This window comes from Mustela erminea, chromosome 3 (assembly GCF_009829155.1).
Source record: "Mustela erminea isolate mMusErm1 chromosome 3, mMusErm1.Pri, whole genome shotgun sequence".
In the NCBI taxonomy this organism is placed as follows: domain Eukaryota; kingdom Metazoa; phylum Chordata; class Mammalia; order Carnivora; family Mustelidae; genus Mustela; species Mustela erminea.
Window position 1 is genome coordinate 71,169,962 of NC_045616.1, and position 27,126 is coordinate 71,197,087.

General features: G+C 40.4%; 1 protein-coding gene and 1 long non-coding RNA gene across 3 annotated transcripts in view; both read right to left on the reverse strand.

The window, feature by feature from the left end:
• LOC116586313 overlaps positions 1-23,851 on the reverse strand; it is a 45,900-nt gene extending 22,049 nt beyond the window's left edge. Inside the window, exons 1-4 of one of the 2 annotated variants that reach the window (XR_004283975.1) lie at positions 23,750-23,851; positions 23,553-23,669; positions 15,620-15,713; positions 12,010-13,596 (exon numbers count right to left, since the gene is read on the reverse strand). This is a non-coding gene — a long non-coding RNA (uncharacterized LOC116586313). Of the gene's footprint in view, positions 1-12,009; positions 13,597-15,619; positions 15,714-23,552; positions 23,670-23,749 lie in introns of those variants that run through there. The other variant, XR_004283974.1, reaches the window with a different exon arrangement.
• On the reverse strand, positions 3,869-4,381 carry LOC116586311 (FUN14 domain-containing protein 1-like). The gene has a single exon (XM_032336138.1). It carries the CDS (start codon positions 4,279-4,281, stop codon positions 3,877-3,879), a length of 405 nt encoding a protein of 134 aa, XP_032192029.1. The 5' UTR covers positions 4,282-4,381; the 3' UTR covers positions 3,869-3,876.
• Positions 23,852-27,126: the final 3,275 nt, after the last annotated feature.

Genomic DNA, 27,126 nt, shown 5'->3' on the forward strand with positions numbered 1-27,126 from the left:
CGTTTTTAACATGCTGAGTGTGAGTTTCCTTTGGGACATATGGGTCATAGACAGACACATGAAATATATGGATCTGGATATCAGCAAGGAAGTCTAAATATGACTTTTAGACTTGTTAGAATGTATTTATTGTTTAAATTAATTGAACACTTAAAATGTTCCGGTCACTGGGGAAACAACTGTAAATAAAATAAGATCCCTGCTCTCATAAAATTTATCACTTAATGAGAAAAATCATAAATATGTAAAAAAGTAAATATGAAATGTGATATTGGGTGATATGTACTACAAAAAGGAGTAGAATAAGGAGATAAAGAGTGATGGTTGGAGGTGGGGTTGGGACAGCTACTATTTTTTTTTTAAGATTTTATTTATTTATTTGATAGACAGAGATCACAAGTAGGCGGAGAGGCAGGTGGAGAGAGAGAGAGAGAGAGAGAGAGAGAGGAGGAAGCAAGCTCCTTGCTAAGCAGAGAGTCAGATGTGGGGCTCCATCCCAGGGCCCTGGGATCATGACCTAAGCTAAAGGCAGAGGCTTTAACCCACTGAGCCACCAGGTGTCCCACACTTCTAAAATAGTAGCTGTCCTGGGGGCACCTGGGTGGCTCAGTAGGTTAAAGCCTCTGCTTTCAGCTCAGGTCATGTTCTCAGGGTCCTGGGATCGAGCTCCACATCGGGCTCTCTGCTCAGTGGGAATCCTGCTTCCTCCTCTCTCTCTCTCTCTGCCTGCCTCTCTGCCTACTTGTGATCTCAAATAAATAAATAAAATCTTAAAAAAAAAAAAAAAAAAAGAAGTGTGTCCAGGGAAGGTGTCTCTGTGTAAGTGATATTTGAATAAAATTAAGGAGTGAGCTCTAGAAAGGTTTAGGGATAAGGAAAAACAATCTAGGCAAAGGGACAAGCAAATGCAAGGGGTAATAAACTTAGAGTGTGAAGGAACAGCAAGGCAGCCAATGTGGCTAGAGTGAAATGAGCAAGAGGAACGTGGTACCTTGCAGAGGTAGACAGGAACCAGATCATGTAGAGTCTATGCTGTTGACCATGATGAGGAATTTTTATTTCATTCCAAATTTGATGAGAAGCCATTGGAAGGTTTTGAGCAGGGAGAGAGATGATATGACTTATGCCTTTAAAGATCACTGCTTGCATATGGAGTACCATCTTTGAGGGGGCAAGAGTAGAAGAAAACAGACCAGCCAGGAGGCTAGTGCAGTAATCCAGGCAAGAGATGGTGGTGGCTTAGCAGAGTTTATGGGGATGGCAGGTGGTGAGAAATGATTAAATGCTGGTTATCTTGAGAAGAGACAACCAATAGGACTTACCAGTGGGATTGCTGTGGATGTTAGGGGAGAGAGAACTGTTGGATGACTGCCACGTGTTTGGCCTATGAAACTAGGTATCCAGTGGTATGCTTTAATGAAGTGGGTGAGAACTAGTTGGGGAGTGGTGGTAGGAATAAAATATTTTGGTTTGGATGTAAGCTGGAGATGTCTACTAAATATCAAAAATAGGCTGGGGCCAGATTGATCAACTTGGAAGTCACCGTCTCAGAGACAATATTTAGCCATCTCTCTACTCTTCCCTCCCCCATAAATCCATTCTCAAATCCCCCTGTAGCCTTAGGGAAGCTTCCTGTCACAGGTGACTTATGGAAGGAATCTTTATCTTTCCTCTCTGGCACAAGACTTTCCCCAGGAGGTCTGTGTTAAGCTTACCAGAAGTAAAATCTAGAAAACAGAAAACGCAGAAAGCCAACGCAAGGCATTATGAAGAAAAGTACATTGTACTGCGTTGCATTATGAATTTACAAATTTTAAGTTGAGTAAGCCTATAAAATATATGTGCTACATGTTTTAGGATTTAAACTTCTTCTGTAAAGCAGCAGTTGCTCTGTTTTGTGTTTCCTTGAGAGGCAGTTAAGAGAACTGGTTAAAATAAAAAATCACCGGCCTTGGAATCCTACTTCTTGGGTCCAACTTGGAGATATGCAATTTTGGTCTAGTTATTAAATATCTCAGCACCTCAGTATCCTCATATGTGAAATGGAGGTTGTAATAGAACTACCATTTCAGGACTACTGTAGAGATTAAATGATTGTGAGTAAAGCCCTTAGGATGTTGCCCATGTTGAATGAACTCAATAACTGTTGGGTGATAGTACATACTATGTGTTCCACAGGGACATAGGCATATCGTGGATCCCACATAGGAAATGGTTAAGCAGAGGCTGAAATACTCTAAAAATATTGTAGGAGGAATACCATATTGGGAGAGCGGTAGTTTCTGGATCTAAAACCTTCAAATTTTGGATTTTTTTTTTTTTTTCATTCTGTGAAGTAATTCATGTGCTGCCTGGGAGCACAGTGTGTTGACTGAGCATATGACAAAGTGTGAGGCTGGTCAATAGGGAACTCCTTGGTTTCCTTTTGATGCCACCTTTTTTCTTGAGATGCTTACTCTTATTCTGGATGCCAGTTGATCTGCTGTGCTTTCTGTTTATCTGGGTTACCTGCGTCTGTTCATCTCCCATCCAGATTCCTGATTCTTTAGGTGAGAGACTGCTAGCCAGCCGACCGTAAGGATTACTCTTGCATCATTCCTTCTAGGCAATACTCACATTTTAGCAGAGTCCACCACGGCAAGTTTGCAGAGGTGAGTATTGATGGACACATCCAGTGAGGGAGGCAATTGCAGAACCCATTCTGGACACTGTAGTGAGATTTGGACGGTTACAGGTCCCTGTGGCCCATCCTGCTAGAGCCCCTGGGAAAGTTATTCTAGAAGGAACTAAACGGATTTAAAATCTAAGCTCTTAGAAAGAGGAAATGAAGTTTGTATACCCATTGGTGGTCACCATGCTTGGATATAGCCCTGGATGCTACTTTCTCTGGAGGGAATGGATAGGATCTTTAAGTCTGAGAACAAAGACAATAAACTCTTTTGCAGTTGTGTTTAAGTGTTGTGCTGCTATTCTGAGGTAGGAGCCATATCCTTGCACTTGCTTCAGAAAATCCAGGTCAGTGTAAATGGTTGCATGCACAACACACACACACACACACACACACACACACACACGCACACACACACACCCTAACCTAACCACTACAGTGTCAACTCCAGGTGCTTCCTGTCTTGCCTTGCCTTCCCTTTCCTTTTATTTCCCTCCTTCCTCTCTTTTTGGTATTAAGTCTGTTTAATATCTTTAATTATTCTATCACTTCTAAGTCCTTCCACAAAGGACATTACTGCTTTTCAGTGTATAGCAAACATATCTTTTAAAAAAGAGCCAACCTTAATGTCGAAGCTGTAGTAAAAATTTTAAATTATTGGCAGCACTATACTATAAAGTAAATCAAAGAACATCTTATTTAGATGAAAAAAATATAATACTTCACTGGGGAATATATCCAGCACATTTTTTTTTTCTTTACATATGTACATCCAATGGTAGAAGTTTGTGGGCTAATTTAAAAACAAAAGCAGGGAGACAAACCATAAGAGACTCAATCTCAGGAAACAAACTGACGATTGCAGGGGGTGGGGGTTGAGTGGAGAGGGACGGGGTGACTGGGTGATGGACACTGGGGAGGGTATGTGCTATGGTGAGTACCATGAATTGTGTAAGACTGATGAATCACAGACCTGTTCCCCTGAAGCAAATAATACATTACGTGTTAATAAAAATGCAATTAAAAAAAATAATGAAAGCCATGTTTTTCTCAGGGATAGTATTGTATATATGCCTTATAGCTTGTTTTTATAGCAGATACTAGTTTGCCAAACTTCAGTTGTAAACCACTAAGTTGTGAGTTTGGTATTGTCCACCTAGCTGTTTCTTGTTGCCCTGGAGAATCTGGCCGTGAGTAATGTTGAGAAATCACCTTGTTGACACCATTTCTCTTCTTAAGGGCAACTCCACTATGACACAATATTCATATCCTGAAGAGGCAAGGCCTCCCACAAATCCACCAGATATCACAATGTTCTGTTTGATAAACTCTGTTGCTGCTTCACTTGTATTGTGGGTTTCAGGTGCTGCCTTATTTGCTCCTTTCTTAATCTTTTCTGTTTTGTTTACATCTTTTTCAACTCTCTTCCGGTCTGCACACAGCCACTGTGACTGGCAGTCTGAAGAGGAAGAAATCCACCACTTACTGCAGTTTTCCTCTTTCCAGAACAAAACTCCTGCACATTGGCCAGTCACTCCACCCTTTGCAATCTGGATGGCACTGAGTGTTTTTCTACAATAGGTCTGGAGCTGTGGCCAAACATTCAATTCCATTCTTCTTGCATATTCAGTTAAATCCAACACTTTGTAAGACTCATCATTGCTTTCATATTCTTAGGGAGGGAAGTTCCAGGTTCCTGGTCGCCATGATACTGCTGGCTCAGGTAGGTCCTTTCAGATGTAACTGAAAACATCACTCTCTCCTCTGTGCCTCCCTCACAGAGGCTGTGAGGAGTGCGGTCTTTGTTTACATATTTAATGGAGTGGAGGTCTCACAGGGGAAATGCTAACACTTTCACTGGGTCTTTGTGTAACCAAGTAAGCAGCCAACTAAAAGCTCACATCCTCTTTCTTAAAGAGACAGGACAGTCAAATGTAGTGCGTGATCCCTGATTGGATCATGACTGAAAAAAGGGAAAGAACTGTCAAAGATATTTTGGATAATTGAAGACAGTCAAATAGGGATTGAATATTGATTAGATCCTCCCTATTCAGAATGTGGGCCACTGACCACACCAGCAGCCTCACCTGGGAACTTGTAAGAAATGTAGCTTCAATCCCCACCCTGGGTGGTTTACAGGCACATTAAAGTTGAGAAGCACGTGTGTGAGAATGTGTGTGCATTCCGAGTAGAAAAATTCGGAGATAAGTCTGTAACCCGACTGAAGGCAACATTTTCAAAGGAACTGGACCCTAGACTCCCCCAGGGCATCGTGGATTGTCTTGCTGGAGCCATTGGATTCTTCTTCTAGGTGGGATAGACATGGAGGAGACATAGACATGCCGGAGACACCTCTAGGCGGGGAGGTGTCAACTGCACGGAGGAGTGATGGAATTAGACCAACCCCACAAGAAGAAACTCCGGGGTCCCAAAGGTGCCTAGGGATTCACTGAACTCTGTGACAAGAAGTCAACAAGGTTAGCAGTTTGGGTGTATCCCCTTAACTTGGTGGGGATTTTTTCCCCTTTGTTGGATGACATAGCTTAAAATTCCTTCCTTCGTGTGCTGTAATTCCCTCTGGTTTTCCCCAACCCTTGACTGTGGTTGGACAACACCCCTACAACTTTGTGTGTTGGTGACAGGGGAGAAATGAAACCTGCCCTGTGGTCACAGCCCTCCGTGAAGGCCTTGGCAGGGACAGTAGCATCACTGGCAGGGGGGAGAGGTCACTGGGCTCTAGGCTACATTTTCCAGAAGAGGAGGTGAACCTCTGCCACTCCTGGGTCTCATTTCTGTGTCTCTGTCTCCTCTCAGGTCTGAGCCTTGTATTCAGGATTACTAACTCTGAGAACTTCTCTCTGATTGCCAAATCACAGAGTGGGAAGTGGTGAGGACGAGGCTCTCCCAAGTCCCATATTTCTGTAGCTATAAAGGATTTGATTCATGCGGGGGCATTTATTTCAAATAAAGACTAGCACAAACTGAAAAGAACTGAGAAATTACACCCTCCCATTCTTGTTTCCAAATTCCATTCAGGTTTGACACTTATTTGAACAATTTTCATTTTGAAACATGAAAAGGTGGAAGAATCCAGCCTCTTTCTGTTAACAGTAGACAAAGATAAGCATCTCTTCACAAAGGTACGAGATTATGTTACCCTTCTGGAATTCTGGTAGCCAATTCAAGTTGTTTTTGAAGCACAATGCTACCCATGAGGCCTAAACCAAAAGAACCAGACATTCCAGATTGACTCAAATAATTCCATTTTTTAAATGTAATGTTCTGGCACCTCTGCGATTTCCATATTTGTTCCAGTTTTCATCACACCCTGTGATATTGAATGGCAAGACCAGGAACAGAATGCTTCTGTGAATAACTCAGCTGCCTTCCTACCTTGTGGCTGTCAGGTATAGGATACAGTTTGTCAGGAATTAAAGGAAAACACAATTTCCACTCAGGAATTTAATTCTCTTTCAACACATATAAAGAGGGTAAAAATTGTTTTGTGGTTTATTGTGGGGAGGGGAAGTCTTCTATTAAAAAACAAAACAAACAAACAAACAAACAAAAAAACCACCACCAACAACAAAACCAAAGGAAGGAAATTCTCAATAGAAACTATGGATCATTGATGAACTTTTTATTTCTGGATGATTTGAGATTTATTGAGCCAAACTAAAACCTATTTTGTTTTTCACTGTGTCTTATAAGTAGGGGGAAAAAATGACAATAACTACTGAGCCATATGACTCTCAAATACATAGTAACTTGGCTTTGCATGCAAGGCAAAATGCTTCTAGAAACCTCATGATATGAAGGTTAAATCCTGTTCATTTTCTTTGGAACTATTCGGAAACATTCACAGGTCAGAGCTAGGATGTCCATCCTGTAGTTTATATAGCAAAGCTGTGTTGTCTCTGACTCCACAGAAGAAGAGTTTACAGCCGAACTGGAAAACAGCTCTCCTGTGCTGTATCTAGTCTAGGCTATGTCCAGACTTTATCAGTTTTTTGTACTCCATGTGATAATTACTGCTTGCCAAACACGCTTGTCTGAATTATTCCATAAAACATGCTTGATAAATGGACTTATCAAGACCACTAGGTCTTGTAGAACTTAAATTAGTCCCAGATGACTCTCTTTTCAGTTAAAAGATAAATTTAAATAAAATGTGAATGTAAACATATTTTCAACTCAAAGTTCTATTTTAACCACTGAAGCACATTCTGGCACAAAGTACTGTATCTATTTTTGACGTTTATGAGTTTTGCATTTGTTGGAAACAAATAGGATCTCAGGTGGCTGTATCTATTTTTTATATTTATGGCTCTTTTGTATTTGCTGGAAACAAGTTCTCAATTTTCTATACGCAAAATGAAATCATAACAGATGCTTCAGAAGGCTCTGAGGATGAGTAAATAAGATGGTAGACATAAGGTGTTTATCACAATGCTGGGTACATAGTGACTGTTCAGTAAATGTTGCAACTTAGTTCCTTTAGCTTGTGGAAGATGCACACACACTTGAAAGGTGATTTAAATATATTCATTTCTGTTGGTTTTCAAATTAATGTATTCAACTCTCATTGTAAAGTAATGGGTTTTGGCGCACTTGGGTGGCTCAGTTGGTTAAGTGTCTACCTTCGTGCCTTCAGCTCAGCTCACAATCTATCTCAGCATCCTGGGACTGAACCCTGTGTTGCAGGGCTCCCTGCTAAACAGGAAGCTCCCTGCTTCTCTCTCTCCTTCTGTATCCTGACCTCCCCTGCCACCTGCTTCTGCTCTCTCTCAAATAAATAAAATAAATTCTTTAAAAAAAATCAAATAATGTGTTTTTATAGCAATTCAGAGCTAATTTTTTGTGCATTAGTTAAGTTTTGGAAATTTAATTCTCATACTGATTCTGTTCATAAAGCCCTCTGCTTTTCCAGTGCGACTTCACCACTTTTTTCATGCTCCCAACTGACCATTTGGGCAGAACTATGCCGGTCCTGTCATACATTCCACAGTTTCTTTTCCAATTCTGTAACTGACATGTAACACTGTAAATTTAAGGTGTATTATCATACAACGAATCATACATTTATATATTGTAAAATGATTCCCATCATAGAATTAGGTATCATGTCCATCACATCGCATAATTACCATTTATTTTTTTTTACTTTTTGTGGTGAGGACATTTAAGATTTACTCTCTTAAGAACTTTCAAGTATATAATACAGTATTATTAACAGTAAGCACCATGCCATCTATTAGCTCCTCAGAAAGTATTCATTTTCTAATGAATCTGAAACTGAAACTTTGTTCTCTTTGACTGACATCTCCATGCCCAGCCCCTGGTAATCACCATTCTACTCTCTGTTTCTGAGTTCTGCTTTTTAATTTAATTTTTTTTTTTAGCTTTTATTTTTTATTTTTTTAAGTAAGCTCTATGCCCAACATGGGGTTTGAACTCAGGACTCTCAGATCAAGAGCCAGATGTTCTGCCTACTGAGCCAGCCAGGTGCCCCAAGTTCAACTTTTTTAGATTCCGTATATAAGCGAAATCATATGGTATTTGTCTTTCTCTGGCTTAACATAAAGTCTTTGAAGTTTATGTTGTCAAAAACAGTAGGATGTCCTTTCTCATGGTTGAATAATATTTCACCATATATATGAATATTTATTCATAAAGATATATATGAACAATATTTTTATGTATATTATCTTCTTTATCAATTAATCCATTGATGGGTATTTAGGTTGTTTCCATACCATGGCTATTGACTCCACAGTTTCTTGTATGATTTTTTTCCTTGTCTAGAAAACTTCTTCCCCAGTTTCCTTTATTATGATCCTGCTCTTCCCTTAAGGCTTGGTTCACACACACACACACAAAAAAAAAAAAAAAAAAAGGCTTGGTTCACACATGCAATTCTCTTAGTCCAAAAGTAGTATCTCTCATACAGCCATTCTAATGACTTTGAAAAAATTTTTTAATAAAAATTTAAATTTAGGATTAGATTTAAAGAAAAGTTGCAAAGATTGCCTGGAGGATATGTATATATATCTATGTATCTATATCCATATCCATATCTATATCTATATCTATATCTAACCTATCCCTTAGCCCATGTCCCCTAATGTTTACATCTTACTTTACTATGGTACATTTGCCAAAATGAATAATCCACCATTGGCATATGGATTGAGCGATTTCAACATATATTGTAGCTGACTCTTAACTGTAAACTCCTTGAAGCCAGGCTCTGTGGCTACTGAGTCATTTCTATAATCTGTATAACACCAGTGTTTACCACTGTGTACTGAGTAGGCACTAAAACATTATTTGTTGAATGAATAATTGCCTTCATTGCCTGAACCGCCTACTTCAACAAAACCCCTCATTTCATTTGTTTATTGTAAGTCAACTTTGTATTGAAGTAGAACACACATGCAGAAAAATGTGGTCATAAATATAGAGCTCAATGAATTTTCACAAAATGGGCACACTTATGTAACTATCACTGAGATCTTCAAATAGAACATTTCCTGCATATTTTCTTTCCCCCAAAGCTCCCCAGTATACTCCTTCCAGTCTTCCATTTTGACTTCTTCCATTGCCCTCACTTTTATTTTAACAATGGGACACAGTGATTATGATTATAATGCATGATTATAATGCAACTCTCTTTTATATTGTTATCATATCCATGCAAAGTGGCTCAAATCTATCTCTTAAAAATTTCACTGCTTGATTAAAGGAAGTACAATGAAGCAGATTTTCCAGCCACCAAACAATGTCCATTGTCTTTGTAGTTTATAAAGTTTCTTCATCAAGGCCCAGCTCATAGTTGGGTGTACCCACTTTGGGCTGAAGGACAATTCTAACCTCAAAACATCAGTCAGGCCACTGTAGGAAGTAGGATATAAACCATTTTGGTTTCTGTTCCCTTAGAAACACATGGAACAAAATACAGTTTGCCAAATGGAAATATACAAAGCCACTGGGGAAATAAATGTTATTTTTAAGCTTCTAAGAGGCTATCACAAATAACTGGGAGGAGAATGGAAAGAATTCAAAAAGCAGGTGACCTTTTAACAGACACAACACAGCAGGTTTAGCAAGTTGTTAGCAAGGGTAACACAGTTTAACAGGCACAACACAGCAGGGTTAGCAAGCCTGGAGAATGTTGTGACCTGGAGAAAGAGATGCCGAGAGACCAGACCGGGCGGGACTGACCTCAGTGGACATGATGAGAATGAAGCTGGCTTTTCCCCATCCTATTAGAGCTGGGTAGCAAAAAGAACACCATTCTCCAGAAAATGAGAATCCCTAGGTACTACAAAGAGGAGCAGATTTGGAGATCTGGGAGCTGGTCGGTTTGTTGCTGGCAGCTGTGTCTGGAGTGTCACCCTCAGAAGACTGGCTTTCTTCTACTCTCAGAGCAAATATCACCCTGTGGAGATGTGACCAGTTCTCTAGGTGGAGATTACAGAGGTGGGGCAAGTAGGTTAGAAAGAAAAGGATGGCTGCGCTGTCACTAGAGAAAGCTGTTCTGCAAAGGGGACAGGGAGAAAGGCAGGCATCTCTTCTGGATTCAGAGGGAAAAGAAAGCCACTATGGCCTGTCTCTGTCCCTCTGAAGTTACATCACTGTTTCACTGCTTGTTCTCAGATGGGTCAAGAATTAACAGCTATGGGGCGCGTATGTGGCTCAGTGGATTAGAGCCTCTGCTTTCGGCTCAGGTCATGATCCCAGGGTCCTGGAATCGAGCCCCACATTGGGTTCTCTGCTCAGCAGGGAGCCTGCTTCCCTTTCCCTCTCTCTGCCCGCCTCTCTGCCTACTTGTGATCTCTGTCAAATAAATAAATAAAATCTTAAAAAAAAAAAAAAAAAAACTGACAGCTACTTTGCAAAGTATATGCCAGTTACACAAATGGCCTGCTTTGTGCTGTGCATTTAAAACAAGACAGAAAATGTTGCCAATTGGTCTAGCTTTCTGCACAGATAGCATTGAGAAAACTGGCTCAAGTAGAGACAGTTTGTGCCACATTTTCTCTCATAAAGGGAAAACCTCCACAGACCAAGCAAAGCGAGAGATGCAGAGGGAGATGCCAAGAGCTGGCTGTTCCTGCGTATCCCTTGGGTTACAGACAATCACAATTCCAAGCACACCAGGGACCTATCGTGTTTTGGTATTCACATAACTACTAGCATTGCATGCCCTTTACTAAGCAGACTAACAACAGTATGTGTAAAATCTTCTGGGAAAAAAGGCCCTGGGAGCTTGAACATATTCTCTAACCACCAGCCTTTCTCCCACCATCTCTTTCTACTACCACAACTTTCAGTCAAGGTGACTTGCAGGAGATTAATTAGGTATATGCAGGAGCTCACAGAGATGTATTGGTAGCTCACTGGCTTCATTTATCCTTGGTTATCTGGAATCTTACAAAAACATGCCAATCTCTATAGAGAGGCATATCACAGTGAGGCAGGAAAAGCACTAAGTGGTATTACTCTTCCTTTACTTAGGACCAGTTCTTTCTCTGAATTTCTCTGATTTTTTTTTTTTTTAAATAAGAGAAAGAAACAAGGATTTTCCCAAATACTACAGTACAGCCTGTCAGAATTAAAACTGAATGCTCAACATCAGTGTTCTAAAAATCATCAGCCACTTATCTTCACGGAGAGTTTTTCTTTTTTAAAAGATCTTATTTATTGATTTGACACACAGAGAGAACAAGCAGGGGAAGCAGCAGGCAGAGGGAGATGCAGGCTCCCCACAGAGCACGAAGCCCAATGTGGGGCTCAATCCCAGGATCCAGGGATCATGACCTGAGCTGAAGGCAGGTGCTTAACTGACTGAGCCACCCAGGTGACCTCGAGAGTTTTTCTTCTGTGTGCCAGGTTACTATTTTTCCTTGATCTCTTTTTCTCACCTGTGTAAGAGATGTATCCTTCTCTGCCACTAACCTCCAAGTCCATTGCAAAGCCTGTGACATCCCACTTCTCCGGCAAAAAAGCTCATCCTCCTCATCTGCCCTATCAGCCCTCTATCCTAACTCTCTACCATCAGTAATATGGAAAAGAGCAGAAGTTTCCAAGTTTGTTTCCTGAACATACACTGGGTAAAATTCTTAGGGGCTTGTATGCTCCACCAACCAACCAACAACCCCCAAACACGGGGAATGGTGCAGTGGTCTACCCACTGTCCATATATCAATAAAAATTAGACAGAATAGATGCCTACAAATTGAAATTATGTTTAAGTAACTGATGATACATCCACTAAGGAAACTTTTTATGAGCTTTAATGCAACGTTTGCTAAAAGTACATAACATGTTTCTGCTACAACATTAAGTTTAAAAAAAAAAAAGGTAGGATACAAAATAATATATTTACAACATGGCTGCAGCTGAGCAATGCTTAAAACCTAAAAATCTGTCGGGGGAAGAAAAAGGCAGGAAAAACAAACAAAAACACTGGACACAAATGCTTCAGAATTAACAGGCTGAGCCCTGAAGATGAGGCTTTGGGTGATTCCTTCCCTCTTTGTAATTTTCCACCTTTTGTAATTTATGAAAAAAGAAAACCTTGAGCTTTTGCATTTAGTGAGTAAAAGCAATGACAGGGGCGCTATGGCCGGGCACCCAGCGCTCCAGGGGCCACAGGGAGGATTTGGCGGTGGCTGCCTGGGCCGGGAGGGGTTCCTGGGACAGCCTCCGGGACACAGGATCCTGCTCAGGCAGGAGCTTCAGAGAGGAGCCTGATTTATCTCTGAGCAGATGACGTCATCCCGAGAAACGCAGAAAGTGCTGATTAATCACGAACTCAGGACTAATCCCTAGAAAGAACTCGGGTCGAGGTGACACAAGATGGTGCCCCGAGAGCGACCGCGGGCTCCGGCGCGCAAACCGGGACGCAATCCAAGCCGCCACGCCGCGCCGCGCCGCGGCCGGAGACGCTCCGCGTCCCTGGCTGCGCAGGTGGCGCATGCGCAGCCTGCAGGCCGGCCCCTCCGCCCGCGGGCGCGCCACCTGCTCGGCGTTGCCGGCGTCGTCAGCCTCGCGCCCGCCTGGGCCGGTTCTGTCTGGGTCGCGAGTTTGCGTACCCTGCTTGATTCGTGGTCGCGAACCGACTAGCACGGCCCTGAAAGTTGACTTGTCACCGTGGTGGGAAGCCACTGGCCGAGATCTCACTTTTCCTTGGAGAAAGTTCTCACATCCTCTGAGAGAAAATGTGTATCAACGGTTGTCTGTGCTCTTGACAGAGGCGTGATCAAAGGACTCCGGGGGACGGGATGGCAGTAGAGGCACCGGGCAGTGTCACACATTCCTCGTACGAATGACTTTGTGACAAGTTCTGAAAAGGGGGCCTGGGTGAGGCCAGGCAAGCAGGGGGACGACTTGAAGCGTTTCAAGGGGGAAGCTCCCGGGCTCTGCTCGGAAGGAAAGGCTGGAAGAGTGCCAGGAGCGGACGTGCGGAGCGGAGCGCGGCTGCCTCCATCTTGCCTGAGTCACCGCGTTGCCTCTTCACAGCCGACGCTCACGCTAACTTGGCGGTGTGGCCAATCTCGAAGGAGCCCTGTCTGGCGCCCCGCAGCGCCGTGCCCCAGCTCCTCCAGCCTGCACCCGTCGTGGGCTGTGTTAGGCACACGTTAAACAGCGAACCTCACCAGTGGGCGGTGCGTTAGAAAGCACCTGGCACCTGCAGGTTGAGTGGCACTAGAGCTGGTGTTCTGGTCCAGGTGCGCGGAACTGGTACCCCCTCAAAATACCCACAAACACAAACTGCCCTCCTGATGTGTCTTAAACACGTCAAGGCTTGTCGGCGTCTTTCTATTTTCTTTCCTTTTTCCCTTTCTCTTACAAAACAAAGGTCTCCCGAGAGTTGTTTTATGAACCTCACCAGTACACTCGGTGCTGCATCAGGTTGGATCCTTGGCAAAGAGAAGGGCGTTTTTATCTTCTTTTGATCACCATTGGTGTCTCAGGCCTTTGGCTCTTTTGAACACATCCATTGTTTGACACTAACACAGCCACTGCTACAACTGTGCTGCTCTCTTGATTATATTTCTGTGGCTCAAATATGGTATCTTTTCTGTCTCTTGCACCCAAAGGAATGGGGATATGGAGGAAGGTTCCTAAGCGGTAATTGGCACCCTGAGTGCCTATGACCTTTTTGGAGTTCATAGTAACCAGAGTCAACAATGAACAGGGTTTAGGAGAAGCAGCAGCAGGTTTATGTAGTTCAGAAAAGATAATGCAAGTTGCAAGGCATGGGAAGAACAGATAAGGATATTTGGTGGTTGCTAAAATCAGAACTTCCCAGACTGAGGTTATCATCAGAATTACCCAGGCAACTTAAAAACCCCAGGCAACTTCTGGAATTGGTATTGAGAGAGATATCTGTGTTCTCCAAAACTCTTGGCAGATTCTGCCACCAGCAAAGGTGGGGCCACTGGTTTATCACTTGGGCTACTGTGCATCAGGGGCCTGGGGTTGGAGTTGCGGATCAAAATTTATGAGGTTCTGGAGATACATTTGGCCTAGTTTGCCAAAATTACCCCATTATTGTAGGATATGACCTTAAGACTTGGGACTCAGAGCTGAGGGGATCTGGGAAAGGGACAGACAGAGGTACCTACCTCCTGAGTGACTAGGAAGCAAAGACTTGCAGGTCCCTAAGCCCCGGGGAAAGGTGTTAGACTCAGGTCAAGAAACAACCAGTGGAGAGGGATAGTAACAGGAGAGTCCAAAGTAGCTGTACAGCTTCTGAGCATCCACTGCTTGATTCCCACCTCTACCAGCAGGGAAGAGCTGTATGTTAAAGCTTCTAGGAACCTAAAACTCACTCTTAGACAAGAATTCTAAACTTGGGAAGGTTTGACTGAAGGAGGTAATGGTAATATTAATAATAATTGCTAACACAAATGATGTTGTAGTTAGCATTTATGGAACACTTTACAAGAATGAGCCAATTTAATCCCTCACAACAATCTTTTGAGGTAAGCCATTTATTCCATTTACAGATGAGAAAACCAAGGCACACAGAGTTTAGGTGAATCACCAAAGGATTCCCAGCTAGTTGATGACAGAGACAGAACTTGAACATAAGGCTCTATGCCTGCAGAATGTGAGTTCTTTTGATGTGAGATGTCCCATTTCAGAGGCTTGTTTATTCCCATAGTGGAGTTGAATCCAAGTCAAAGAGTGAGGTGGTGGTTAAGAGAAACTTAGGAATGAATGATGGTAAATGTTAAAATCCGTAAAGAGCAATGAGTTTGAAAACTCACATCTTATCTAATTGGTGTCTTCTTTTTTAAGATTTATTTTTTTATTTTAGAGAGAGAGACAGGTGCACACACAAGCAGAGGGAGGGGCAGAGGGAAAGAGAATCCCAAGCAGACTCCCTGCTGAGGGGGGAGCCTAATGCAGGGCTCATCTCATGACCCTAAGGTCATGATTTAAGCTGAAATCAAGAATTGGATGCCCAACCAACTGAGCCACCTGTGAGTCCCGGAGTGGTTGTTTCAATTTGGTTAATCGTAGCCAGAGATCTTAATAGTTCCTTGACACCTTGATATCAATCTGCGGATTAGGTAGGTGCATAATAAACCACATCAGTGGGCCTAGAGGAGAGTTAGGTTCCAAATCTTATTTTAATAAACAACTCTTTATACCTTTCCAGAATCATTAAAAAAAAAAAAACTAGTATAATTTTCTTAATACAGCCTCCACATTTTAGCAGTGTCTCTCAAGTGCTCACCAAGTTGGTTTGAGAAGGAGATTGGCCATGACTTGGAAACTATGTCGTCCCTGTAACATGGGCTTGAGAGTCCAGTGAGGGAAGAGTAAGGAAATGACAGAGCACCCTTTGGAGGATGATGACAGAAATCTACGTATGAAAATAATCACACCTTGGGGATCTTGGAGGGTCTGCAAGCACTACTGATTACTCACCAGTTGTAAGCTCTCCCAGCATTAATCCATCTTGGCAGTGGGAAGGATATTACCACATGACTGCATTGCCTGCTGGCTTCTTACAAACTCCTGGCTGGAAAAGAAAATGAGTGAATATTCACTCTGGAAGATGGAATTGTTTCCTGTATAGAGTCTACCTCATGGAGGTCCTTCAAGCAAGTAAACCAGGTTTTGAAATTTTATTTTTCTGTTGACCATATTCCAACAAATTTTGAAGTGTCTAATTCCTATCTTGGAAGAGTTTCCTTAAGATTTGACCAGACTCATGTCAGGCCAGTGGCCACTAAGGTTGTTTTTTTAGCCCTATCATAATTTTACACTTCACTGAAAATGTCAGACCTTGCCTGCATCATATTGGCCAAAAAGGGGAAAAAATACTGCTTGGTTTTTGAAGGTGCTTTAACATTTTTAGGTCAATGTTTATTTCATTTTTTTGTACCTAAGATGGTTGGAGAAAAAGTGCACTTGTAGAAAAACAAAACAAAACATTTTTTCCCCTATTGATGGGACCTGTTTTTACTCACCAACAGTGAGGATAATGTGGGATACAAGGCAAAGGGAATGTGTATTCAGGTGCTGGAAGACTTCTTTGGTCACCATGGATTTTGAAATGGCCGCCTCTTCATGTAGTTCTTTCCAGTAAGTTCAGGAGACCTAGTCTTACATTATTTAAAGGAGGGAGAAGGAGAGAGAAGAGGGGAGAGAGAATATGTTTTCCATACTAGCATATTACTAACCCCGATTAGCAGAGAGAAGGTTTTCTTTAAAGAGAGGCACTAAATAGTTTCCCACATTATGCATACAGAGAGGATTTACCCTGGATCTGGAGGCAGATCATGGACTATACATAGTAGAATGTCATTCAGGAACACGATCTTCCCCCAGCCTAGTAGGGCATGAAGATCTCATTCGTAAACTTGGGACTGTCCCTAACCTGTGGAGAGACAATTTTTAGCTACTCATACAGCTTACGGGGCTGCAGAGAATGTCTATGTTCTTCAACTTGGTGGCTATTGAATTTTAGGCTTGGTGAAGAATCATCTTTCTCAGAGTGCTGTAGAATGTTGGGAGGCGAGAGGCAGAGAGCTGTGATCCTGGAGAGTGGCTTACAGAAGTCTGTTTCATTGCTGTAGGGTCTGGGTCTGAACTTCCAGATCCATTTCCTGAACAAGTTATGGGCCTCTCCATCTCATAGCTCAAATCGCAGGTTATTGTCTTGTCACTGGATCTAGAGTCCTGTGCCCCAAGTTTTATAGGAAGCTAAGTATTTAATGGGATATTTGCTATGGGATACAGTGAAGTGGTAAAGGCTAAGTTGTATGGAATAGACAGTCCTTTTAGTTTCCACCTGCAAAATGCCTTAGCTCCAAAGGCCATCTTATCTCAGGGAATATTGACCAGATTCCTCAGAACGAGAGCCTGAGAACAGAGCCCAAGGGAAACAGAAACAGAACAAGAATTGATAGAGGAAAGGGAGAAAGAGAAATCAGGATTAGAAGTAGGAGGGAAGAATTCCAAGAGGGTAGATTTGAATTTGGCAAGAAGAATATCATGAGTGATGATTGTACTGGAGTTTCAGTAAGGTTCTCAGGACCACTTGAATTGGCTAGCACATTGAGAAGCCTGGCAGCGAAAGGGGAGAGAAGGAAGAGCTGTCTCTTGAGGTTGTGCTATTGATCATTGCACAAGGGTACCCTGAATAAGGGGACATGATTCACATCACCAGCAACCTAGATTTGATATTTATCATCTCAGTTTTTCTTGCAGATGTGGTGAAGTGTCTTGTTCAAACAAAGTCAGTATGTTATCACAATTTTCTGACATGTGGAAGTAAAGTGTCTTGGGGAATGAGTGCCTTTTTCTAATTCACACAAATGTACCATATGGACTAGTAATGACCCTGAGGGAAAAAAGTACAGTACTCAAAGGGCATTTCAATGCTATAAATAATATCAAAGCTATGGAATCAGTGAAATACTCTAAAGAGAATATGTTTATTATTTTACCCTTATCAATACTGTGGTTAAGATGGAGGTCTTGAAGGTTGATATTTTGATGTGGGTGATAAGAAGGAGATCCTGGAAATAAATCTTTCTCTCTGTTTTAGCCTGCATAAGAATGCAGGTGTTTTCTGTGTTTTGAAAATTTGTGAACGTTTTCTTTTGCAATCTTATCCTGTCCCGACTCTCTCCCACTTGGACATGAGATCATTTTCTGTGGTTGCTAGATGAGATTTGAAAGTGGCAGGAGAATGGATCAGTGGGAAAGAATTGCTGCTGAAGTCCAAACCACTTGGCTTATTTGTAATATCCTTGATGTGTTTAAAAAGCATCATTTTGAAGCACATAAAAAGTAAAGTTGACTTTCAATTGTGACACCTTAGGTAATGATGATTTCTAACAAAATTCTCCCAATTTACCTTCTGCCATATATCCTTGGAAGAAGATTTAAGAGAATGAGTTGATTTTAAGGCAAATGGAGTTATAGTACTGAAAAAAAATCTGTTAATCTTTCTTGTACGATAGTATAGTTGATGCTGCCAAAAAAAAAAAAATGGCACCTGAGAGATTATATGTAAAGAACAAACACTCTAATCTTGATGTTTTGATGGGGAACATTTCACTGATTTACCTTTTGCATAAACAATTAGCTATCTACTTATTTCAAGGTATTTCTTATAAAATGGGAAGGTTATATTTAAATACCTGGAGGAGCCTGTAAAGCCTCTGCCTTCAGCTCAGGTCATGATCCCAGGATCCTGGGATCACCTGCATTGGGCTCTCTGTTCAGCAGGGAGCCTGCTTGCTCCTCTCTCTCTGCCTGCCTCTCTGCCTACTTGTGATCTCTGTCTGTCAAATAAATAAATACAATCTTAAAAAAAAATGTATTAAATACCTGGATAAATTACCCATTGTTTCAGTGAACTCAACTGCTTTTTTTTTTTTCCTATTTGATAAATAAGTGACTCACTTAGCCTTGGAGCACTAGAGAGATTTACCCAGATCGTTTGTTACATTTCCCTATCATGTAAACATTGTGTTCAGGAAGGGCTCTAGTGGGAAGTGCTGTGAACTGAGAACAGACAAGCTGCCCTCCTTGCCTTCTAGACTGCTCGGGTTGATTGCACAGGTGTACTTGACTTTATGTTGTTTCTGTGGGAAATTCCGCTCCTCAAAGGACAAATGAATTTACCTAGGAGCTTATTACATAAAGGAATAATGAGGGATGTGTATTCTTGGGTTAAGAAAAGAAAATTTAGATCTGTTTTAACCATTTTTAACATGTCCAATAGTTGTTTTCCATTCTAACCTTTCTGCTTTAGGACAGCACATCTAAGTACAATTTTCAGTAAACAGACATCAGCATTAGTTGGGAGAACTTGTTAAGAATCAAGCAAAAAACAGTAGCTTCTTGGGATCCTACCTCAGATCAATGGACTCGTCATTTCTCAGACCTGGGAAACTGATTTTAACAAGTGTCCTGACCCCCTGCCTCCTCGAGGGTGATTTTGAAACACGTTCATACATTTATGATCTAACATTCTGTTTTATTCCTCTGGTTAGAGGAGAGGGGAAGAAAGAGAGAGATAAGAGATTGATTCTCAGTTTTGTATCAAACCATGAACAAAGAGAGATTAACTTCTATGGAAGGTTCTTTCTCTGTTGAAATGAACAAGGAAGTAGTTGAAGAAAACCTGGGCATGTAGGCTGATAAGTCTGGGGCAGTAAATATTTGAAACTGCAACTTTGTAAAACCCCGAATTGTGTGGATATTTAGAATATTTTTTTAATATACATGAGCAAGCTATTATACAACTAGCATAGTTTGAATCTAACAGTTTTGAATTTGTGTCTGCTTATAAACTTGATTCTTATCAAGTAAGATACTAGGAATTTAAAAAAATCTGCAAAATATCTAAACCAAGGGTTGAATATTCCAAAGTTTCATAAATTAAGGATTTAAAAAAATATATTGTACCTTCTTGGATTCAGCCATTAATTTGTTTCTGTTAATAGGCTTTTAGAATGTCTGTCAAGTAATATATGTATTGTGTAAATTTCATAATCTCAATTCATCTAATTTACTAATACCCATATATATCTTAAGTTTACATTATATGCTATATGAAAGCAAATACCATTAAAATACCATCTTTTTAGGCTTTTCACTGAAATCATGTCTACCTGACAACTTGAATTCAGCATTCTCAATCCTTTAATGAAATTGGGACTTGAAGGGAAATCAGTGTAGGTGGCTCATAAACATTTGAGGATGAGAGATTGTTTGTCATTCAAGTTCCCTCTGCCTATGGGCCTGGTTATGGCCTCTGAAATAGAGGTCGAGGGAACGAGTCTCTTGGGGATCCCCTCTTGCTTTACTACTGTGTTGAGGCTGAAGGCAGCTGTTTTCCCAGGCCTCAGCACTTCTAACCTTAGGGTGATGTGCAGTTTCACTCCCTTGTCTAGCCATCATGACTTCCTGTTCTTTTTCTGTAATGTTTTTCAGATCCTCTCCTTCCTGTTGCTTTCCCAAGCCTGATTCTGGTCCAAGCTCTAATTACCTCACACACACCTGCACTCTCCTAACATCCTCTTTCCTGTCTACAACTTTTCCTCTCACCATTTTTTTTTTTTTAAAATTCACAGAGTTGTTAGAATCCTCTTCCTGAAGCATCATTTCCATCACACTCCTCCTCCAGCAGCTCCCAGTTGCATCAAATCTGAGCTCCAGGTCCTCTGCTCCAAAGTCCCCTTCATTGCCTGGGCCATTATCTCCTTTACAGCTGGACTCCACTCCAGCCAAGCAAATGTCCTGACACCATGTCTATACAATGCTATAACATCTGGTTAATCCAGTCAACTCTGTCAAATCTTCAGTTAATCATCTGGATGTTTTGTCTACAAGATGCCAAACATCTGGATTGACTGAAGAAATTCACTACATTGATAGAGATTTTTTTTTTAACTGAATTGACCAGATGTTTTGGCATTATGTAGACACACTGCTGTCTCCTGCATTTATCTTAATAGCTTGTCTGCACAGTGTCCTCTCCACCTGAAGGAAGCACGACCTGACTTCTTGATGCCATGTTCTCCCTTCCTTCCAAATTATGGTCAAAATTGCCTCTGCCATAAAGCAATTCTAGATTAATGCCACCAAACTGAAATTTTGGTTCATACCAGCATTTTTACATACATAATTAATTTCAAATGAAATCACTGTTGTATTTTATTTTTGGGAATTGTCGTCCCGCTTTGCCTCACTAGATTATAAACTCTGTAGCTCAGTATAACCTATACCATAAAACAATCTGGCTTATGAAATGAGAGGCATGGTATCCTAGTGATCAAGGTCGGAAATTCTGGGAGTCACTCTTGTTTTGAATTCTAGCTCCTCTACTGTGTGACCTGGACAAATTATTTAACTTTTCTAAGCTTCAGATCTCTTCCTCATTTGTAAAATGGACATAATAATAGAGCTTACTCTATAGAGTTGTTTATAAGGATTGAACAAGTTACTATAGATAAAGTGCCTTGAAGAGTGTTTGGCAGAAATTATTCATTAAATTTTTCTGTTATCATTATAAGCTTTGTAAGAGCCCAGTTTTCTTGTCGATTCTTTCTTTTGACTGTGTCAACTAGGTAGGAAAGGCAGCAGTTATTGTTCCCATGTGGGAGAAAAGAAAACAGATATTAGGAGGTTATATCATTTGCCCATTAAATCAGTTGCAGTTCTGAAATCTTATAGTCTTACTTTCTACACATTACATGTTGGCCCTCAGTTCTTTCTAATCTCGGGCGTTAGATATTACTTTCTATAAATAGCAGGTACTCCTATGATTAAGTGTCTTTTCAAGGTTAGTCATAGGAAACAAACTGAGGGTTACTGGGGGAATAGGGTAACTGGGCGATGGACATTAAGGGGGGCACGTGATGTAATGAGCACTGGGTATTACATAAAACCGATGAATCACAACTCTACCTCTGAAACAAATAGTACACTATATATTCATTAGTTGAACTTAAATTTAAAAAAAAAACTAATGGAGGGACACCTGAGTGGCTCAGTGGGTTAAGCCCCTTCCTTCGGCTCGGGTTATGATCTCAGGGTCCTGGGATTGAACCCCGAATTGGGCTCTCTGCTCAGCAGGGAGCCTGCCCCCCCACCCCCACCGTCTGCCTCTCTGCCCACTTGTGATCTCTCTCTCTGTCAAATAAATAAAATCTTAAAAAAAAAAAAAAACCGAATGGAAAAAAGAGCAGGTACTCAGGGAATATGGGTAGAAATGTGTTTCCTTAAAGAAATGTGGTTCCCCAAAACTGGTCTGTGGATCAATGTCCATTGAGACAAAGTGCCTTATGTTAAAATGAGAAAAAGACAATGTAGTAAGGTTTTTTTTTTTTTAAAGCTAAATTTATTCAACTGTTAGTGCTGTCCCTGAACTGAGGTTGAATCCTTCTTTCATTTTAGTGTAGAAGTGTTCTAACTCTGTGAAATGGTAGGGGTATTAAATGATAAAATATGGAATAACATTATATTGCATGCTTTTTAAAATGTACTGCTTGATTTATTCATTCAACAAGTATTTATTAAGTGTCTACTATTTGTTAAACATGGTTCTAGGCAGTGGAATAATAGTAAAGTAGACTGACAAAAATTCTTGCCCTCAGGTAAGGCACTCAAGGGTAGGAGATGGGATGATAAATAATGAGTAAGAAACCTCTGTAAGGCTTAGTTTCTTCATCTGTGCAATGGTAACAAGGGCCCCTGCTACAGAGGTTGCTTACTAGAGTTAAATACATGAATAAAGCAAAGTGCTTAGGTGTTTATTGTATTGTTGAATATAATGGGAGATGGAAATTTAGAAAGATTGAACACATGGGGAGGAGATGGGTTGCATTTTAAAGTAGAATGATAACTGTAGGCTTCATTGAAAAAGTGCCGTTTGAATGAACTTGATGGAGCTGAGGGAGTTAGCCATTTGGACATTTAAAAAAAAATTAATGATTTTTATTAACATATAATGTGTTATTTGCCCCAAGGGTACAGGTCTGTGAGTCGTCAGGCTTACACACTTCACAGCACTCACCATATTCATTTGGACATCTTGAGGAGAGTGTTTCGGATGGAGGGCTCATTCAGTACGAAGCGCTGAGGTGAATCACACCTGGCTCATTTGAGGAAGTGCAGGAAGGTTCGTGTGGCTGGCACAAAGTGAACCACGGGGAGGATAATGAGAGAGGAGATCAGAGGTTATGGGAGAGGGCTGGCAGTTATCTAGAGTCTGGTAGCTACTGTGAGTATGTGGGCTTTTACTCTGCATTAAATGGGGGAACCGTTGAGGGATTCTGAACACTGAAGCATAACCATTATCACAAAACAAACTGAGGATTGCTGGGTTGGGGAGGGATATGTTGGTTGGGTGATGGACACTGGGGAGGGTACGTGCTATGGTGAGTGCTGTGAATTGTGTAAGACTGATGAATCACAGACCTGTACTCCGGGGGCAAATAATACATTATATGTTCATTTAAAAAAAAAAAAAAAGAGGAAACTCACAAATTTTAAGTATACTCATAACTGTTGAAAACTAACCATAAAATATGTTCTACTTTAGTCATTTATTTTCTATACATGATACCCTTCAATTAAAAATTTGAATATTAAACCTCCAACTAGATTAAATGCAGAAAAAAATGGGAAACTCAAGAGTTTCCTGCTCTTGAAACTATTTTAAATAATAAAAAGTATCAGAACTTTAGCAACAATCATCTATTTTTGGCATCATGAAGATGAGAGGCTATAATTTCCTAAAAGACCAAGAATACCTTCTTTGTGACTGGTGCTGAGGAGAAAGCCTCTAGAAGTTGTTTTGCTGAATAAGTAACGTGAATTAATACCATGATCTAACCTTAAAGGAATAATTTCCAGTGGATGTGGAGAGAGATCAGACTCCTGTCTGCATTTTAATTAGAAGCCAGTCTTCTTTTCTCTTCAGGTAGGATTCTCTATTCCCAGCTCAAAATACCTTTAAAAAAATTAAATGATGAATTGGTATGTTATCACTTATAAAAAATAATTCAAAGAACTATAATTATATTTCCTTACTTCCTCCCCCCTACTTTTTTTCTGTGACATGTGGTTCCTTCTTGAGTTGGACATATGACTGAGGCAAAAATGACAGGCAGAGGGAAAAATAAACGTGAGTCAAGTGGCTTTGGAATACGTTGTTGAAAGAGAATCTAAAGATACAAACTGGTCATAAAAACATAGAATGCGGATGTTACTAGAACTTAGAACTTGACCAAATTACGTGAAGTAATCACATAAAATAGAAATACACATGAAGATTGTGTTCTTGGAAAAAGTTTAAAAGCTTTTGTGAATTCTTTGGTGTCCGTGCAAGAGTTACTATATAAGCTTTTAGCTCACTGTGAAACAGAATGGGAAAAATAACCATTGTACATTGGGGCTTCCTTTGGTGGCTTGAAGTCAGCTGTGGTATTTACACCATGGAAATCTGCAAATGCTACAAATCAGGGCTTTTTGTTTCTTTCCATTTTACCAGTACACCACTGAAAATAACTCTGCACAGGTATTAATGAAATTCTTAGCACCCGTGACAAAGATATCCTGTAGGGCTTTGGTGAAGGGGATTTGGGGGAATAAATGAATATTCTTTCTATAAGCAGGGGACTTCTAATATCCATCTCCATTAAATTTGGTGTTCTTGGAATTAAAATTCCATCAAATTCTTCTTGGAAAGGATTTCTTTAAAATATGGCTTCTGTTTCACTTCTTTTCATAAAAAGGTAAATCAAGAAGATAAAATATATGTGTGGCAGGAAAACTTCCTGCTTTCTAGTAAGCAGAAGTGGTAGCACCTGATAAACTGTATAAAGTCACTGGAACAGAGTCAAAGCCATAGAGGAGCCAGACCCCCCCCCCCTTTTTTTTGTGAATGACAGTGTTAAAGAATGTAACCCCTCTCAACTTCTTTACACCCCGTACATACAAATTGCTTATGCTGATACAACTCTCAATGGTAACTCACTTCACACCTCTATTTTTTTTTTCCTTGTTATCACCAAGATTAAACAGCATGTTTGGGCAATATTCTACATTCATCTAACCTTTTCCATACAGGCCACACTGATACAACAGAACAGGTTTATGTACCTCACACGTCAGATCCTATCAAGAAACTTGGTAGTTTGATAAGGACACCGTAGCTTATTGAACTTGTTCTAAAAACAACAGCAGCAAACCACTCACCTCACACATTTTACTGACCTTGTTCTATGCTGTCCCCATTTTTAAATGCAGCAGATATATTACTGTGTGGCTTCAGAGTTTAAAGAAAGCTCAGGCATACAACAATATGTGTTTTGATATTACACCATTAAAAATTCTAGAGATCTGCATTTACTTCAATTACCTACTGAGAAAGGAGAGATCTAGGGTAAGTTTTAACTTCCACCTTGCCAAAAGCTTTAACCAAAGTGAAAAAATGGCTAGTCAGAAAATGAGAAGAAAATTGCCAGGAGTTGCTGTTCTGTTCTTTTTTTTTTTAATTGTTATTTATTTTTATTAACATATATTATTTGCCCCAGGGGTACAGGTTTGTGAATCATCAGGCTTACACACTTCACAGGACGCACCATATCACATACCCTCCCCAATGTCCATACCCCAACCACCTTCTCTACACCGCCCCCTACCCCCAGCAATCCTCAATTTGTTTTGTGAGATTAAAAGTCTCTTATGGTTTGTCTTCCTCCCATTTTTTTTTTAAAGTTTTTATTTATTTATTTGACAGACAGAGATCACAAATAGGCAGAGAGGCAGGCAGAAAGAGAGAGGGAAGCAGGTTCCCTGATGAGCAGGGAGCCTGATGGGTGGCTCGATCCCAGGACCCCAAGATCATGACCTGAACTGAAGGCAGAGGCTTAACCCACTGAACCACCCAGGTGCCCCCCATCCCATCTTGCTTCATTTTTTCCTTCCCTACCCCCACAGCCCCCCACTTTTCTCTTTGGTCTCCAGAAGGTCCGGGATTGTGATAGACAACCAACAAGAAATGCTGATAGACTTCACTGTTTCAGGGTGACATCCCTAAGGCAAGACACAGAAAAGGAAAGTAAATACAAATAAATTTAAAATTAGAATGAATTATAAAGCCTAATTTTCTTATGTTTTTTATTTTTTGTCTTTGAATTGATTTTTTTTGGTGGGGGGGGACCCAAACATTCCTCTGCTATGCCAAAGATTTTATTATAAACACATTTAATACCATATTTAATAGATTATTTAACTATATTCTCAAGCTTTAAAAAACTGTTATTGCTTTGATGCAGTTAATTTCTAAGTGAATTTTATTATCATGGTGAAATTTCAGATGGGATTCTAATCTCTGTAGAATTTCAGATTTTTCTGCTCCTGATGGTTCAAGCAGGATAAGGAGCATTCAACCAACTTGAGAGTTTAATTTTGTCACTCAGTTATATTTTTACACCTACAAATACTATTCTTCTGGCTTGTGCTCTGGAGGCCTTTGGTCCCATCTGTGCTTAAAGATGGACACATTCAAGTAGAAACAGAAAGAACCTATAGGATTATACTGTATAAAGAAATCCAGTACTAATGTATTTCTGAATAACTAACAGAAACTTTGTGAATTTGGAAAACATAATTTTGCATTGTGAATATCTGTAAAACAGCTGATATTGTGGTGCGGGGAAGACTGGGCACACTTCTGAACACTGGCTTGTATCTTCGTGGGTTTGTGTTTAATCACCCTGCTTTGGAGGGTGTTGATGTTTTCCTCGAATACCACTATCATCTCCCTCTCCTCTTTGAAACTTTCTCCTATTTCTGAAGCAAAAAAGAAAGTGTTTTTACTACTGGGAGTCCTTCTCTCTTCTCACCTCAGGTTCTAGATATGATCATAAAGGAAAAAATAGGAAATATTTCAGGCATACTAGAATATAGAGAGAATATAATGAGGTTTGAGTACCTAACATCTCCCTTAAGAAATGAAACATTACAAACACAAATGAAGCCCCTATATGTTACTTCTGCCTCTTCATAGGTAATCACTATTCTCATTCATGTTTTTATACTTTTGCTAATCGTGTACATCATTAAACAAAATAGAATGCTGTGTTGCATGTTTTAAATTTTTATATAGATGGTTCCCTTTTTTCACATTATTTTTAAGATAAGCTCATACATATAACTCTTGCTTATTGATTTTCACTACATAGTATTCCATAGTATGGATATACAACAACTTAGTTATCCATTCTTTTGTTGATGCTTCAATATATACTTAGTACAGGTCTCCTTGAGCAATGTGTGAGAATTTCTCTAGGAGACAGACCTGGGATTAGAATTTTTGGATAAATGGATATTCATATCTTTAATTTCACTAGATATTGCCATGCTCCAAAGATTGAATCATCTGCAGCGAAGCCAGCAATCTG

Excerpts from the sequence above, each read along its gene's own strand:
- LOC116586311 (XM_032336138.1), bottom strand. The coding sequence starts at position 4,281 with ATGGAATTGAATGTTTGGCCACAGCTCCAGACCTATTGTAGAAAAACA.